Raw genomic sequence first — 13,193 nt, forward strand, 5'->3', positions numbered from 1 at the left:
TTTAGATATTCTTTATTTTCTTTACAACCAAACGAAGCATAAGGAATCCGTTGCTTCGGCGAAACCCGCGAAACTAGTAGGTGGGGGGAGTATGGAAATTATGGAAGATTCCCGTATTAATTGATCGGTTTCAGACAAATTTTTCCTCTGCTCCATTTCCAAACTGTTCACATCGTTTGCAGCAATCTTCAATCTGAAGGGTTCTGTTCGTTTGTGAAGCCAACATGGCTGCTCCGGCGTCGTCGTCAGCGGCGGCGAACGTGATGCTTGCGATTCACGAGAAGAAAACCAATTCCGTTGAGATCTACCGTCCCCTTTGCCAATTCATTGCCTTCAACTACTCCGAACGCGAAGCTCAGCACCTCGAAGATGACCTCCAAGATGTGAAGCAGATGAGGTCTGAGCTCGAACGCACCTCCGACTCGCCCGACGTTCGCCGCAACCTCCTTCAGAAATACTACAAGGCCCTTTGTGTCATGGAGTCTCGCTTCCCTATCTCTCCCGATAAAGAACACATCAACACCATTACTTTCACCTGGTTCGACGCCTTCAAGAATAAAAACAAGGCCTCGCAGCAGAATATCCACTTGGAGAAGGCTGCTGTGCTCTTCAATCTCGGCGCTGTCAATAGCCAAATCGCCCTTGCTGCTGATCGATCCACTCCAAGTAGTCGGATGCAGGCTGCTCACTCCTTTATGGCATCCGCTGGGGCCTTTGCGTTCCTAAGGGACAACGCGTCGATGAAAGCTTCAATTGGGCAATCGACGCTTGATATCTCTGCTGAGTGCGCCGGAATGCTAGAGAGGCTTATGCTTGCTCAAGCCCAGGAGTGTGTATTTGAGAAGGTTACCGCGGAAGGCAAATCGCCTGGTCTTTGCTCCAAGATATCCAGGCAGGTGAGGCAGTAAATTCTTATTCTCTTTCTCCCACGGAGATAGTTCATCAAACTTTGGGCTGAATCATTATTCGACAAGTAAGGAAATTGAAATTTTGGGTTGGATTGGAACACTTATTCCAAAAAATATAATGGAAGTTTCCCTTCAATTGAATGATTGAAATTGTGTTAATAGTCTCACCATGAATCCAAGCAATCACATATGGAATTTTTTTTTTTTTTTAAATGATTCTCCTTTGTGCTTACTCTTAATCTCTGTATTTTATTCTGAAATGAGTCGGTTGTATGAGGAGTAATTGCAGGTTGGACTTTACTATGAAGAAGCTTTTGCTGCCTTAAACGTTGCTCCTTTGAACCAGCATTTTGACCGTACTTGGATATCACATGTACAGCTGAAGGCCGCTCAGTTCTATGCTGAAGCTTGCTACCGCTATGGCTTGGAATTGCATGAGAAAGAAGAGATTGCTGAGGAAATTGCACGGCTAAGGAGTGGGATTAGCACATTGGCGGATGCCAAGAAATCGACTAAAGGAGTTGCTGCACAACTTGTAGATGCAATAAATAGGTTAGAAGCTAATATCAATCGCAATCTTGAGAGGGCATTGAAGGAGAATGATCGAGTATATCTAATGAGGGTTCCTGGAGCTAATACCTTACCACCTCTTCCAGCTGCTACACTGGTCAAGTCCACACCGATGACTGACATCTTGGATGCGAGCAAAGAGAAGTTATTTGCGAGTCTTGTTCCTGACAGCAGTGCGAAGGCTTTATCAAGGTATACTGAAATGGTTGATGACATCATTCGGATGCAAGCTGAGAAATTGCAGCAAGGGAGTGAGATCGCTCGGGTAAGGCTGAAGGAAATGGACCTGCCTGATTCCATTCTTGCATTGGAAGGGAATATTACTCTACCAATGGATCTTAAAGAAGATGTTGAGGCAGTGCAGATCAGTGGGGGACCAGTTGGTTTGGAAGCTGAGTTGCAGCAACTTAGGGATTTGAGAAGGGTGAACCATGAATTGCTGGTCCAGACTGAAGAGCAATTGCAGAACGAAGCAAGAGAAGATGCTCAATTTCGTAGTCAATTTGGGACACGATGGACTCGACCTCAGTCCACCACTCTAACAAAGAACTTGCAGGATCGCCTGAACAGATTCGCTGCTAACCTTAAGCAAGCTACAGAGAGTGATTCACGGATTGAACGTGCCGTGAGTGATCATTCGGTCCTTATGTCAATCCTTGATCGACGGCCGGTATGTTTTTTTTTTTACTTAATACTAAATTTTTGTTCCTTAAGATCGAGCTTTTTAGTCAAATAACCAAACCTGGTTCAGTAATTTCAATTGAAAAAGACTGAAAATAGAATTGAAATTGCCAAAACCCCATGCCAACATTTCATTCAATGTTTGGCCATCCAGCGAATGCTTGTTCTGTTGTCATACGGAATCGGAAGCCCTTCTCTTTAGGGCCTGCCTTGAGGGTTCCCCTGTACTAGTTCAGCCTTCAGACAGAAGTTGAGGCCATTAATTCTGTCTCATTGAACCAACCCAAGATAGCCCAATTTTGGTGCAAGTCTGGTTCTCTACTTCAGCCATCAAACTGGACCAAGAATGGACCTCGGATTTATTATAGTTTTGGTGCTATGACTTTACTTATATATTTATTTTGTCGTTTCAATGAGAAAATAATTCTGCGACTCTCATCTTACAGAATCTGTATCCATCTTTCTTCTTTTTGCCTGAATACTTGAGTCCTTTTCTTGCCTCTCTTGCCAAGTTCATTTCGGACCCCTCTTGGGACTTGAATTATCTATTAGAGAATATCAATGAAGCACCCATTCTCTGTTACTCCCACTTGCTAAAAATCATAAATTCTTTTCTTTTCCTCACTATCCATCTTAGCTACTCAAAATCTGTCTTTTTCTTATTGATATTTCTCTCGATTATGGAAGTACTCATTGTTTTCTTTGTTATTTTACAGTTCTTTTAGAACTTGCTTTTGCCTTGTGGAACTTCTTTCCTCCTCTCTGGTTACATTGTTTAACAATTCCTCCTTTCCCCCACCCTTTCTTTGACCTAACAAAGTAGATTGTGCCCCTTAACTGGAATGCTCCTTTTATTACTTTATTTTCTAGATAATTGTAACTGGGATTTTCTTTTGAAAAACTAGCATTCTTTGACGTGCTTTGTGGTTTGAGCTACACCTTATCTTGCTGATCTGACTTTAGGAATAATCCATAGAGTAAATTCAGATTCATTTTGGTGCAATATATATATCCTTGGAAGTTCGGGATTTCCTAACCCATCTTATTTGGATTCTTCACTGCATCAGATAGAGTCTGCCCTTCCAACTCTGGCGAAGCCAATAATGTCTTTGAATGCCAACGAGGATGCCATTGTGGGAACCCTGAAGCACAGCTTGGTAATTTGATCTTTTAAGACTATGCCAACTTTAACTGTTATATGATTGTTTCTTAATGATCAGTTGGCTGTTCCTTTTATTTTTTTTCTCCTCTTTTAATTTTTTTAGCTTATATAACTGATATTCTCTAAATTATAATATACAACTGTTTTACATTCAAATGAATAGTCAAACTGCTTCTTTTGAGTATTTTACATGTCTAGATGCCTTCCATTGTTTGAACTTTGAATGAAGGTTATTCCAGTATTCCAAAGTGTAGATTGTTGGTATATTCATATGCCCCCATGCTTGTGCATAAATTAATTGTGAACTGTTATGGATATTTATGTTCTCCATAATCAGCTAGCAATGTTCTAACAACAAACTCAGCCTTATCCCAACTTAATGGGTTAGCTACATGGATCCAAGCAAAACAAAATAGAGAAAAAAGTGTCCAAATAGAAAAAAGGGGGGGAAGGGTGGGATGAAAAGATGAAAGATGAGAAAGGGGAGCTGAGAGTATGTAGATGAGAGTAAGAGGAAAGAGGCACACAGCCCAACAAGACAGGAGAATCTTAGCTAAATGGGTCAGCAACATGGATCCTAGCCTTCCAATAGGCTCTATCCAAGGTCATACTTGGGACAAGGCCGAGACTATGCATATCCTTTCAATGTTCTAAGCTATTAATTAATATTTATTATCTACTGCTTTTGTTTAGCATACATGCCTACCTAGTTGTTATGATGTCTCCTGTAATGTTACTTCTCTGTACTATACCTTTTGTGATTTCTTTCCATCCAAGTAGCATTGGAACGGTTGATTTGTGCGTGACACATTTTTGGTTGAAAAGCTTTTACCAACCCCAACAAATTTTCCTTTTGGATTTATTGTTGAAACTTGTTCCAATTAGATTATCCTCGATTTCTATATCGAAGATATGCTTACAAAGTTCTTCCAACTTATTGATTGACACTAACCCTAGATTTGCACTTTCCTTCTTTTTGGTTATGTCTGCACAACATGTAATATCTCTGTTTCTTTAATCCCAAAAAAAGAAAAAAGAAAAAATGTTTTCTTTCAGCTTGTTATGCGCATTCATGCATACAGGTGTCCCCCCCCCCCCTTTTGTACAGTTGGGGAACAACATCCAAGGTAGGAAGCAGTGGTTGCAACTCATGAACAGACTAGGAGAGTAAAAAGAAAGCAGATGCTTTACATCATCTCCTTTGAATTTTAATTGAACTTGGACATAAGGAATCCTTTCTTTTTTTTCTCTTTAAATTCAGTTGATGCTTTATTATTTCTTAGCTTTCTTTCTGCATAAGAAAGATATATGCAAAACAGGGAAAGGATTAATGTTCTACTAAAAGGAATTTTGGGAACCTTTTTATTAGTGATGTTTTTATTATATTATAGGGTCTTGAACTACTGTAAATCTTTTGCTGAGACATGCTGATCCCTGCAGAGGCAATTGGAGACTCTAGGTGCACAAAGGGCTGGTCTTGAAGACATGCTTAAAGAGATGAAAAGGAAGGTACAGTTGATATGTGATTGAGATTGTTTCTTATATTCTGATTTCCATGTTCTGGATGGCCATTTTTTTTCTGCAAATATGTATGCCATGTTTTAAGTGCATGAAGCTTTGTTATTGTCTGTAATCACGACTCCTCTTTTGTGACCATCTCTCCTCATGCTACTTCACATGTCCAACTGTTTTTTTCTTCTCCATAATCTGCAAAGATGGAGTTGTGTATATCTTGCACGTAGTGCTGTCAAAAAGAAGCTTGATTTCAGTCGGAAGGGCTTTCAAGATTAACTTTCATCACACTTTTTCTCTAGTTATTGAGATAAGGTTTTCTGGTTGATTTTTATTTAAACTGAGAATGAGCCTGGTATAAACCAGAAATATTATTGGCAAGAGTCCAAGTTGAGTTGGATCTGAGGCCTGAGTGAGTGGGGTAAAGTTTGGCTCAGGTGTGTTTATTCGAACTCAGTTTTAGGTAGAACTGCTGCATCCAGGATGATGTATACTGCTCTATATGATTGTTTCACTGCAGTTTGATTACCATTTCTGATTCTGCCTCTCCATTATCAGTCGATGCCAATACGATATAGACCGATATGATACACTATTTTAAAAATGAAGTGTGTCCTTACTTATCGAGCGATACACACCAATATGTACCTATACTTAAGATACATATCTCCATAACCCATTCCACTTTCGAAATAGAGCTTGTTCTTTTCACTAGCGGTACTTAAGTTTCCAAAAGTTGAAGCACAACTGCACAATCGATCTCCCTTTCATTTCTTGGACTTGGGGCTTTGAATCATTCATAAAAATTCAAAATCTACAATCATACTGATGTTTTATAGGATTGAAATATAAAAAATTATCCATTGAAGCTAAAGATAGCACAAAACAGGTGAGTTGAAAAACTCAAACTTTTTTTTGCAAATCTTTGTTCTGCTTCTTGTTTTTGCTATATTTGAGTGGATTTAGGTAAAACAAACTAAAACATTACATCAAACAAGAATTATTGCATCAATTTGTTCATAGATTTTAAATTTTCTCAGAAAGTCGACAATAGACTATTACTACATATAAGAGACCTCATCCCTTATAACAATTTCAATTTAATGCACTCGTCTCTCAATACCGTGTTCTATTCGTGTTTATGCATGATGCATGTTATATGTTTCTTATTTATAATTTTTTTTTTTATGCAAAAGTGTATTTCCATGTGTATTTTGTCCATTTTTGTGCATGTCTCCAATACGTCTCTTGAAATGACCCAACTGATATGGTGACAAATACCGATACATGTTATATATTGCTTATCTATACTGGGTTTTTTTTTTTAATATATATTTAAAAAAAAATTGTACTGCCAAAGTGTATTTCCATGTGTATTTTGTCCATTTTTGTGCGTATCTCCGATATTGTCTCTTGAAATGACCCAACTAATATGGCGACAGATACCGATATTTTAATCCTTGCCTAAATGCGACCAATGAGCATCCAAGATTACAGCAAAGAGGAAAAAAAACACAAAGATTTTAACTACTGAACTTGAACCTGGCGAAAGAAGGATAACCAGGTTCCTGTTGCTTATAACAACAGAGGGAACTTTAGATCTGGTCTTCTTCTTGGGTTCTGATAGCCCAAGTGAGGAGGGTTTTTGCACCAAGTCTCAGTCCAAACTGGTGAGGTAGCTAAGTCTTTGAACTATTCCGTGTGTTTCTGTTTTATTGCTAGTAACAGGAACGTTATCAAGCGGGGAAAGAGAAAATAAAGAACAATAAATAGAGTAAGGGAAGAGAATACGAAAGAGAAATGAGGAATAAAAGAGAATATGGAGTAGTTCCTACCTTAGATTGAAGAAATATGCAAGAAAACAGTAAGAGAAATAAGGCAAGGGAACGATGGGTTGATGAAGAGGGACGGGAGGAGGAACGTATGGCCAATCTTTGGCTCCAACTACGACTCAAATCATTCTATTCATTACAATCTTATTCTGCATAATCAACTAAACTCAGCCTTATCCCAACTAAATGGGGTCGGCTACATGTATCATTTTCCTTCTATCAGCTCTATTCAAAGACATACTTGTTACTAGCCTAAGCTATGCATGTGTTTCCTCTCCACTTTTCCTGGAGTCATTTGAGGCCTACTCCTAGCTCTTTTAGGCTTTTAGCTTTTTTTTATTCTTAGGATCCTTTATTTTGATCAAATCACTGCTCCACACTGGAGCATTCAAAGGCCTCCGTTGCATATGTCCATCATACCTCAAAAGATCTTCTACGTAATGGTTTCTAGCGTACATAAAAGAAAACAAACTCCTACTATAGCAATTTATCAGGAATAGGAAGTGAATTGGACTCAATCTATTACTACCACCTACATAGTTATCTCCTATGAAAATAAAACCAAATAAAATAAAAAGATTACATTGCATATCCAACCTAGAAATGGATCTCTACCATTCCCCTTTGGACCGAAAAGGTTTAGGTCCAGTTCGTCTTGGTTTGGGCTGCCTAATCTGATCATGTTGGTCCAACCATGCTAGCTCTACTGCATCATGTGGTGTCAACCAGCGTTTCAATGCTTGATCTTGCTGAGATTTTTGGTGAATTCTTTTTGGACTTGCATGGGAAGGAAGAAAAGATTTTGGTGGGATTCCCAGCATGTCTTTTATGTGAAAAAAGCATGACCTTTGTGAATCTTTTTTTATCAATGTCTAGCGATTATTCCCCTGAACTCTTTTTGGGGATAGTCCTCTGAGCTGGTATTATCTTAGTTGTAAATTTTGTATCTTTGGCCATTTAGGTTTAGTTAACAAAATGAAATATTTGGATATATCGGTAATTTGGTTCTTTTCAATCTATGTATGATGGAAAAGGGAATTATAATGCAAGACTGGACTCTGGAGTTAAGTGAAAAGATAAGTACGGTTAATGATCCAAAATAATAAAAAAATATAACTGCATTGTACAAGACTAGATGTTGGCAGGCATGTAATTTAGCTTTCAAATGGGTAAACAAGAGAATTGTATATCTGTAGTTAAGCCAAAATCTGACGTACAGTAAATCAGAGTCATGCATCAGAAATAGTTGTCTTCTCCGAGGATTTGCAGGTGTCCTCCTATCTCTTTTAGCTCTTTTGGATGAAATTACTCAATCAGGATTTTTTTTTTTTTGAATTTCGTTAATTTCAGAAAACTGAAATGAAAGGTTAACCAACCACAAAGCATGTTGGTCCTAGCACCAATACCGAAATTTTTGGCTGATATTTTCAGAACTGAACCAAATTTTACAATTAAGGTTTTTATATCCTCTCGTACCTCTTCACAGAAGAATGTTTAGTTGAGAGATTTGATATTTTTTAATGACTAGTTGACTTTCTCATTCTCTAGAATAAAATGGCAGGCTCTAATATAATCTTTTCTGTGAAGTAGTCTTGGAAAAATCATGACTATCGTCTTTGTACTTGAAATGTTAAGTTTCTCTCTTCGAAAAGATAAGTTTGTGGCAAGACTACCGGCTATCAGTTAAAAATTTGGACTTGTGGCCAAAGTATTTTTACTTGTTATTTATATCTCTCTTAAAATTTTGATCTATATATTTTACCGATTACTTTTTGTATTTCTTGGTGTTAATCTGGAACCTGAATTCCCTGAAATTTTGTTAAGTTTCATTGAAGCTGAATCTTTTGTTAAAACAAAATAAAATAAGGAAAAAAGGATAAAAGAAATTTAGGCTCTTTAGTTTATAGCAGTTTCCCTTTTATGAAATCAGTTGTGGTTGTTGGATGTGCTTCCAATTGGAGTTGGGTTTGCACTGTATGGCTGTGACATAGTCTATGGTTCATTCTCTCTTGTACGGGAACCTTTTTCCTGTCCACTGGGATGAAGGATTGAAAACCATGTTCATAACTCCTAATTGAAAATGAGCTCAATTCTTACTTTTAGCAAACCTGTTGAGGTAAACTGTTCTTCACTATGCCAACTTTGGATAAGTTTATTGTTTCTGTGTGTTTGTATGTCTATTAGTGGTTTCTACTTCTGATTTTTAATTGAAGGAGGCTTATCAATTTGTTGTTACTATTACTAAGTTTCTGGTGACTTTACTCCGGTCTTTATACTTTTGTTGTATTTGGTTTGCAGGATGACATTCTACCCAAATTGATGACATCTACTGGGTCATATGAAGATCTTTTCAGGAAGGAGCTAGCAAAATATGATCATATCTCTGAGGAAATTACTCAGAATATTGAGGCACAAGAACAATTATTGATGCAGATTCAGGTCACATTATTTCCTTCTCTTGGTATTTAAATTGACTGTCCCCTTGTATGTGGTTAGTTTTATTACTTGCACCCTTTGGTGGACTGGTTAAAACTTTCCTGTTTTGATTTTACCGGGAGAAATGTATGATGTATCAGTGACTCTTATATTCATTATAGAGAATGTTTAATCATATGTTCGGTTAGTGTTTAATTTCCCTTCTCTTATGTTTGTCAGCCATCAACTCTGTGAAGGTTGATGGCGGATCACATAAAAAATACACACTTCAGAACTTTCCTCCCTGAACATTATGCATAAATAGTTAATTGAGAAACATTTTGAGTATATGAAAGGGTTAACAACAAATTGGATTTCTATTTTCATTGCATGACTTAATGTTCTCCTCCCCCACCCCCCCCCCCCAAAAAAAAAAAAAAAAAAAAAAAACACTGTAGCTATGGTAAAAGATAAGAACTGTTTCTGATTAAGAGATGTAATAGGACTGATATTTTTTGTTGTCTTTGTTACCAGGTTCAAAGTGATGAGTTTTCTGCTGTCTTTAATCTTGAAGACTACAAAGGTAACATTTTCTGTAGCCAGAACTTTTCATGGAAACAATTATTTTTCAACAAGACAAATTTCATGGGAACAACTTCTCTTGATTTTGGTGAATTCACTGAAATCCTGTGATGTAGGGGATTTCCTAGACAACTAAGGTCCCTACAAGAGTGACTCAATTAGGGTAAGACAAACTTAAGGGGGATCTTGGGGTTAGGTTGGGATTTAGATATGCTCAGCAAAACAAGATTCAACATACAATAAATAAAGAAAAATCAACATGTAGCCAGGAGTAATATCAATCTAAGCGGAAAAACACATAAAAACTTACTTAAGCTTCAAGTGGGGCCATGGGGAAGGGAACAAACGTCATGTGAATGTTAGGTTCAGCACAAATCAATCTAAACACTAAATAAGATATGCAAACAATCAATGTCCTCTAGCAGCCAACTAAAATAGAAAATCAGCAAGGGTTTTAGAGATATAACAGTGAAGAAAAGACTTAAAACAGTAGGTAAATAGGCATAAACGAAGGGGCAGGGACTGGTTTCAGTGATAATGGGTTGCAACATATAACAGGGGATTAATGGAGGTGGGGGGGGTGGGGGGGGTGGGGTTTAGTTTAATTATTTACCTTGTTGCTGTCCTGGTCTGAGGAGAAAAGAAGAAGCCGAAGTTTTCAAAAAATAAAAATAAAAAACAGAGGTGCAGTCCACTTTAATCGATGAAGGAAACCCAGTTTGTTGGTGAAGTGTTCAACAGTGGCTCAGATGGGCTTATATGATTGAGAAGGTCTTCCACTATTGTTTTTCAGTAGCTCCAATAGATGTAACAGCAACCGAGAGGACAGAGATAGTGAAAGAGAGAGACGAGATGAGAGAGAATAGCGAGAAAGAGAGGACGAGATAGAGAGAATGAGAGAAAGACGAGATTGAGAGAGAGAGAGAGAGAGAGAGAGAGAGAGAATCATGAGGGGTGGGGAGGTTTGCTCATTGGCTGCTTTCAATAATTTTTCATCATTCCATCGTGGCCTAAGCCATTACATAAATAATAAACTTAGTTACTAAAAATAAAAAGAGCCAATTGGAAAGTAAATAAAGACTACCTAAAAACTAACAACTAATAAAGTAGTTTCCTAATTAATTAAAAGACTAACAAGGAAAAGAATATTCTAAAAATAAACTACTAAACTAACAACTAATGGGGCCCACAAGATTTGCTGAAATCTGGAAAAAGAGAGGGACTCGATCCAGCGCTGGAAAGGCTGGATCGAGCCTCCTTTTCATCCTCCTTTTTCTTTCTTCTTCTTCTTTCTATTCTTCCAGCCACAAACATGGCTGTTTCTTCTTCTTCTTGCATCTGTACACCTTGATGTCTCCATTAGCCTGTTGTGGTTTTCAATTATTTTCTTCCATTTTATGAATTTCTCATTAAGATGTCATGATTACTTAAACTATGAAATTTTGTGTTTGTTCAAACAATCCTCTTTTTTTTGTATGCTCCTTTTTATTTGAAAGAGCTTTTTTTCCCCCTTCGGGCTAGGCTAGATGGCTACTTTTTATAACCCTGATTGTTTGACATTGCTCTTAATCAGAGGCAACGTTTCTTCTATATATATATATATATATATATATATATATATCATATATATATGGGGAAAGAAAACACTACCCGCTTGTGTTCCCCATGCCAAACACTTGGGAAAGTGGAGGCGGGGGCAGGGGATTCTTTTCACAGCCCACATCCACTTCCCCATGCGTCTGGGCATATGGGGAATGCAAGCGGGTAGCATTGTTATATATATATATATATATATCACTTTTAATCCATAATTACCATATTTGTTGGATCTATTTTGCATTCTTTACTTGAATCTGGATGTGTGGTTACTTGTTCTATAAATATTCTTGATCAGATTCTTTATTTATCAAATTTTCAGTTCCTGGTTCGAGTTCTTTTATTCTTTGTTAATTTCCTTTTAATCCTCCTTCAGTTCTATTTGTTCTTTATTAATTTTCTCTTACTCAAATTAGTTGCTGCTGGCTAGTTATACTTGTTCATCGAGAATCCATTCTTTCTTAACATCCATAGCTATACCTTCTAAGCCACCAATTAGCTCGAGAGAAAACTTGTCCCCCTTTTCCGCGTGGTGTATTTGGTCTATGACATATTGGTGTTTCAAATTTTGCTCTAACTTTCTAGTGATAGGATTTCTTCTTGCACAACCCCATACTTATATTGCTGATACCTTTTCTTTCCTGTTTCTTTCTCTCTCTGATATCAATTTCTGAGATTTTTCTCCTGATAATCTTGTCCTAACCCTTAGATTTTCACTCTTTAGCATATTTCAAACCTTATGTTATCTTGTATTTACTCTTGTAGGCCTATTTAACTGCAAGGTTACAACGTAAGGTTGTTACAACCTTACAGTATCATGTTAGAAATGCAAAACGTATAAAAGGAACCCTTAATGAGCCCTCTTAACTTATTAAATTATTATTAATTATAAACTAAAGAAATAACTGATAATAAATAACCCATAGCCTCTGCTAAAAATAAAAAAATAAAACTAAATGTGATCCATTACATTTCAGCTAAGTGTTGCTACTCATATTCCATTTTGAAGCCCGTAACTCAGTTCTCAAAAGAGGATTCTGGTCCTGATTTCTTTCGTATAATTTTCCTCTGTGATGGTTGTTGCCATTGGCATTTGCTAACAGGCTTTACATATGTTCATAGAAAAAGGTAATGGTTTTGTTTGCTGTGTCAGTTTTCAGTTCCCCAGGGTTTTCATGGGTTTTGGTATCCTATACAGGCTAGTTTTGAGATGCATTTGAACCAGCGTATATTGCTTGTGTTGACTTTGTTTTTACAAGTTCCTCCAATTTGGTTGACAATGAAAACATTGTCTTAATTTCTTGGAGTTTATACCTAGTTTTTTGGTGTTCCCATGGGCCAACATTAATATGTTGATTAAAATTTAGAAGATTTTGTGCCTTATTTTCTAAGATCTCTGTTTCAGCATCTCGTGGCAAGTGTTATAAACAGATTTCAGCTGCCATAGCAAAATACCGAGAAATAAAGGAGAACATTAATGAGGGACTGAAGTTTTATGTCACCCTTCAGGTAGCAAATTGTTCCTCTGTATTTATTTTATTTTCCCTTTGATATTTTAATGTCTTGATAGGCATTACTTATACTGTGATTCTCTCGGAGTGGGGATAATTTTGCTTGCATAATTTCTCTTATCTCATGGTAAAGAAGATTCGACTTGAAACCACTTGGATTAAAGCCACTCTGCTAAAAGTCATGTGGCAAAAATTTAGATACTTAAAACTTTAGATTTTTTAAATAAAAGGGCGTTCCCAATGCACACGGCTTTCGCCACTGTGGGTCTGGGGAGGGTCATAATGTATGCAGCCTTACCCCCACTTCACAGAGAGGCTGTTTATACTTAATATCTTAAACTTTAAATTATTAACCCAAATATAAGAAAAATGAATTCCTTATGGTGATCAAAAGATCTATTGTGGTTTTTTTTTTTTTTTTTTT

The 13,193-nt window shown here is 37.1% G+C and overlaps 1 protein-coding gene across 2 annotated transcripts in view; it reads left to right on the top strand.

The window, feature by feature from the left end:
* The first annotated feature begins 52 nt into the window (after window positions 1–52).
* The window catches only part of LOC122079625 (vacuolar-sorting protein BRO1-like), a 14,705-nt gene continuing 1,564 nt past the window's right edge, over window positions 53–13,193 (top strand). Inside the window, exons 1-7 of one of the 2 annotated variants that reach the window (XM_042646244.1) lie at window positions 53–896; window positions 1,288–2,148; window positions 3,227–3,316; window positions 4,762–4,830; window positions 8,964–9,104; window positions 9,615–9,663; window positions 12,664–12,767. In XM_042646244.1, the coding sequence (XP_042502178.1) occupies window positions 225–896; window positions 1,288–2,148; window positions 3,227–3,316; window positions 4,762–4,830; window positions 8,964–9,104; window positions 9,615–9,663; window positions 12,664–12,767 (1,986 nt within the window). In that variant the 5' untranslated portion in view covers window positions 53–224. Of the gene's footprint in view, window positions 897–1,197; window positions 2,149–3,226; window positions 3,317–4,761; window positions 4,831–8,963; window positions 9,105–9,614; window positions 9,664–12,663; window positions 12,768–13,193 lie in introns of both variants that reach the window. The other variant, XM_042646243.1, reaches the window with a different exon arrangement.

The sequence above is a fragment of the Macadamia integrifolia genome, chromosome 5, assembly GCF_013358625.1.
Source record: "Macadamia integrifolia cultivar HAES 741 chromosome 5, SCU_Mint_v3, whole genome shotgun sequence".
NCBI lineage: Eukaryota > Viridiplantae > Streptophyta > Magnoliopsida > Proteales > Proteaceae > Macadamia > Macadamia integrifolia.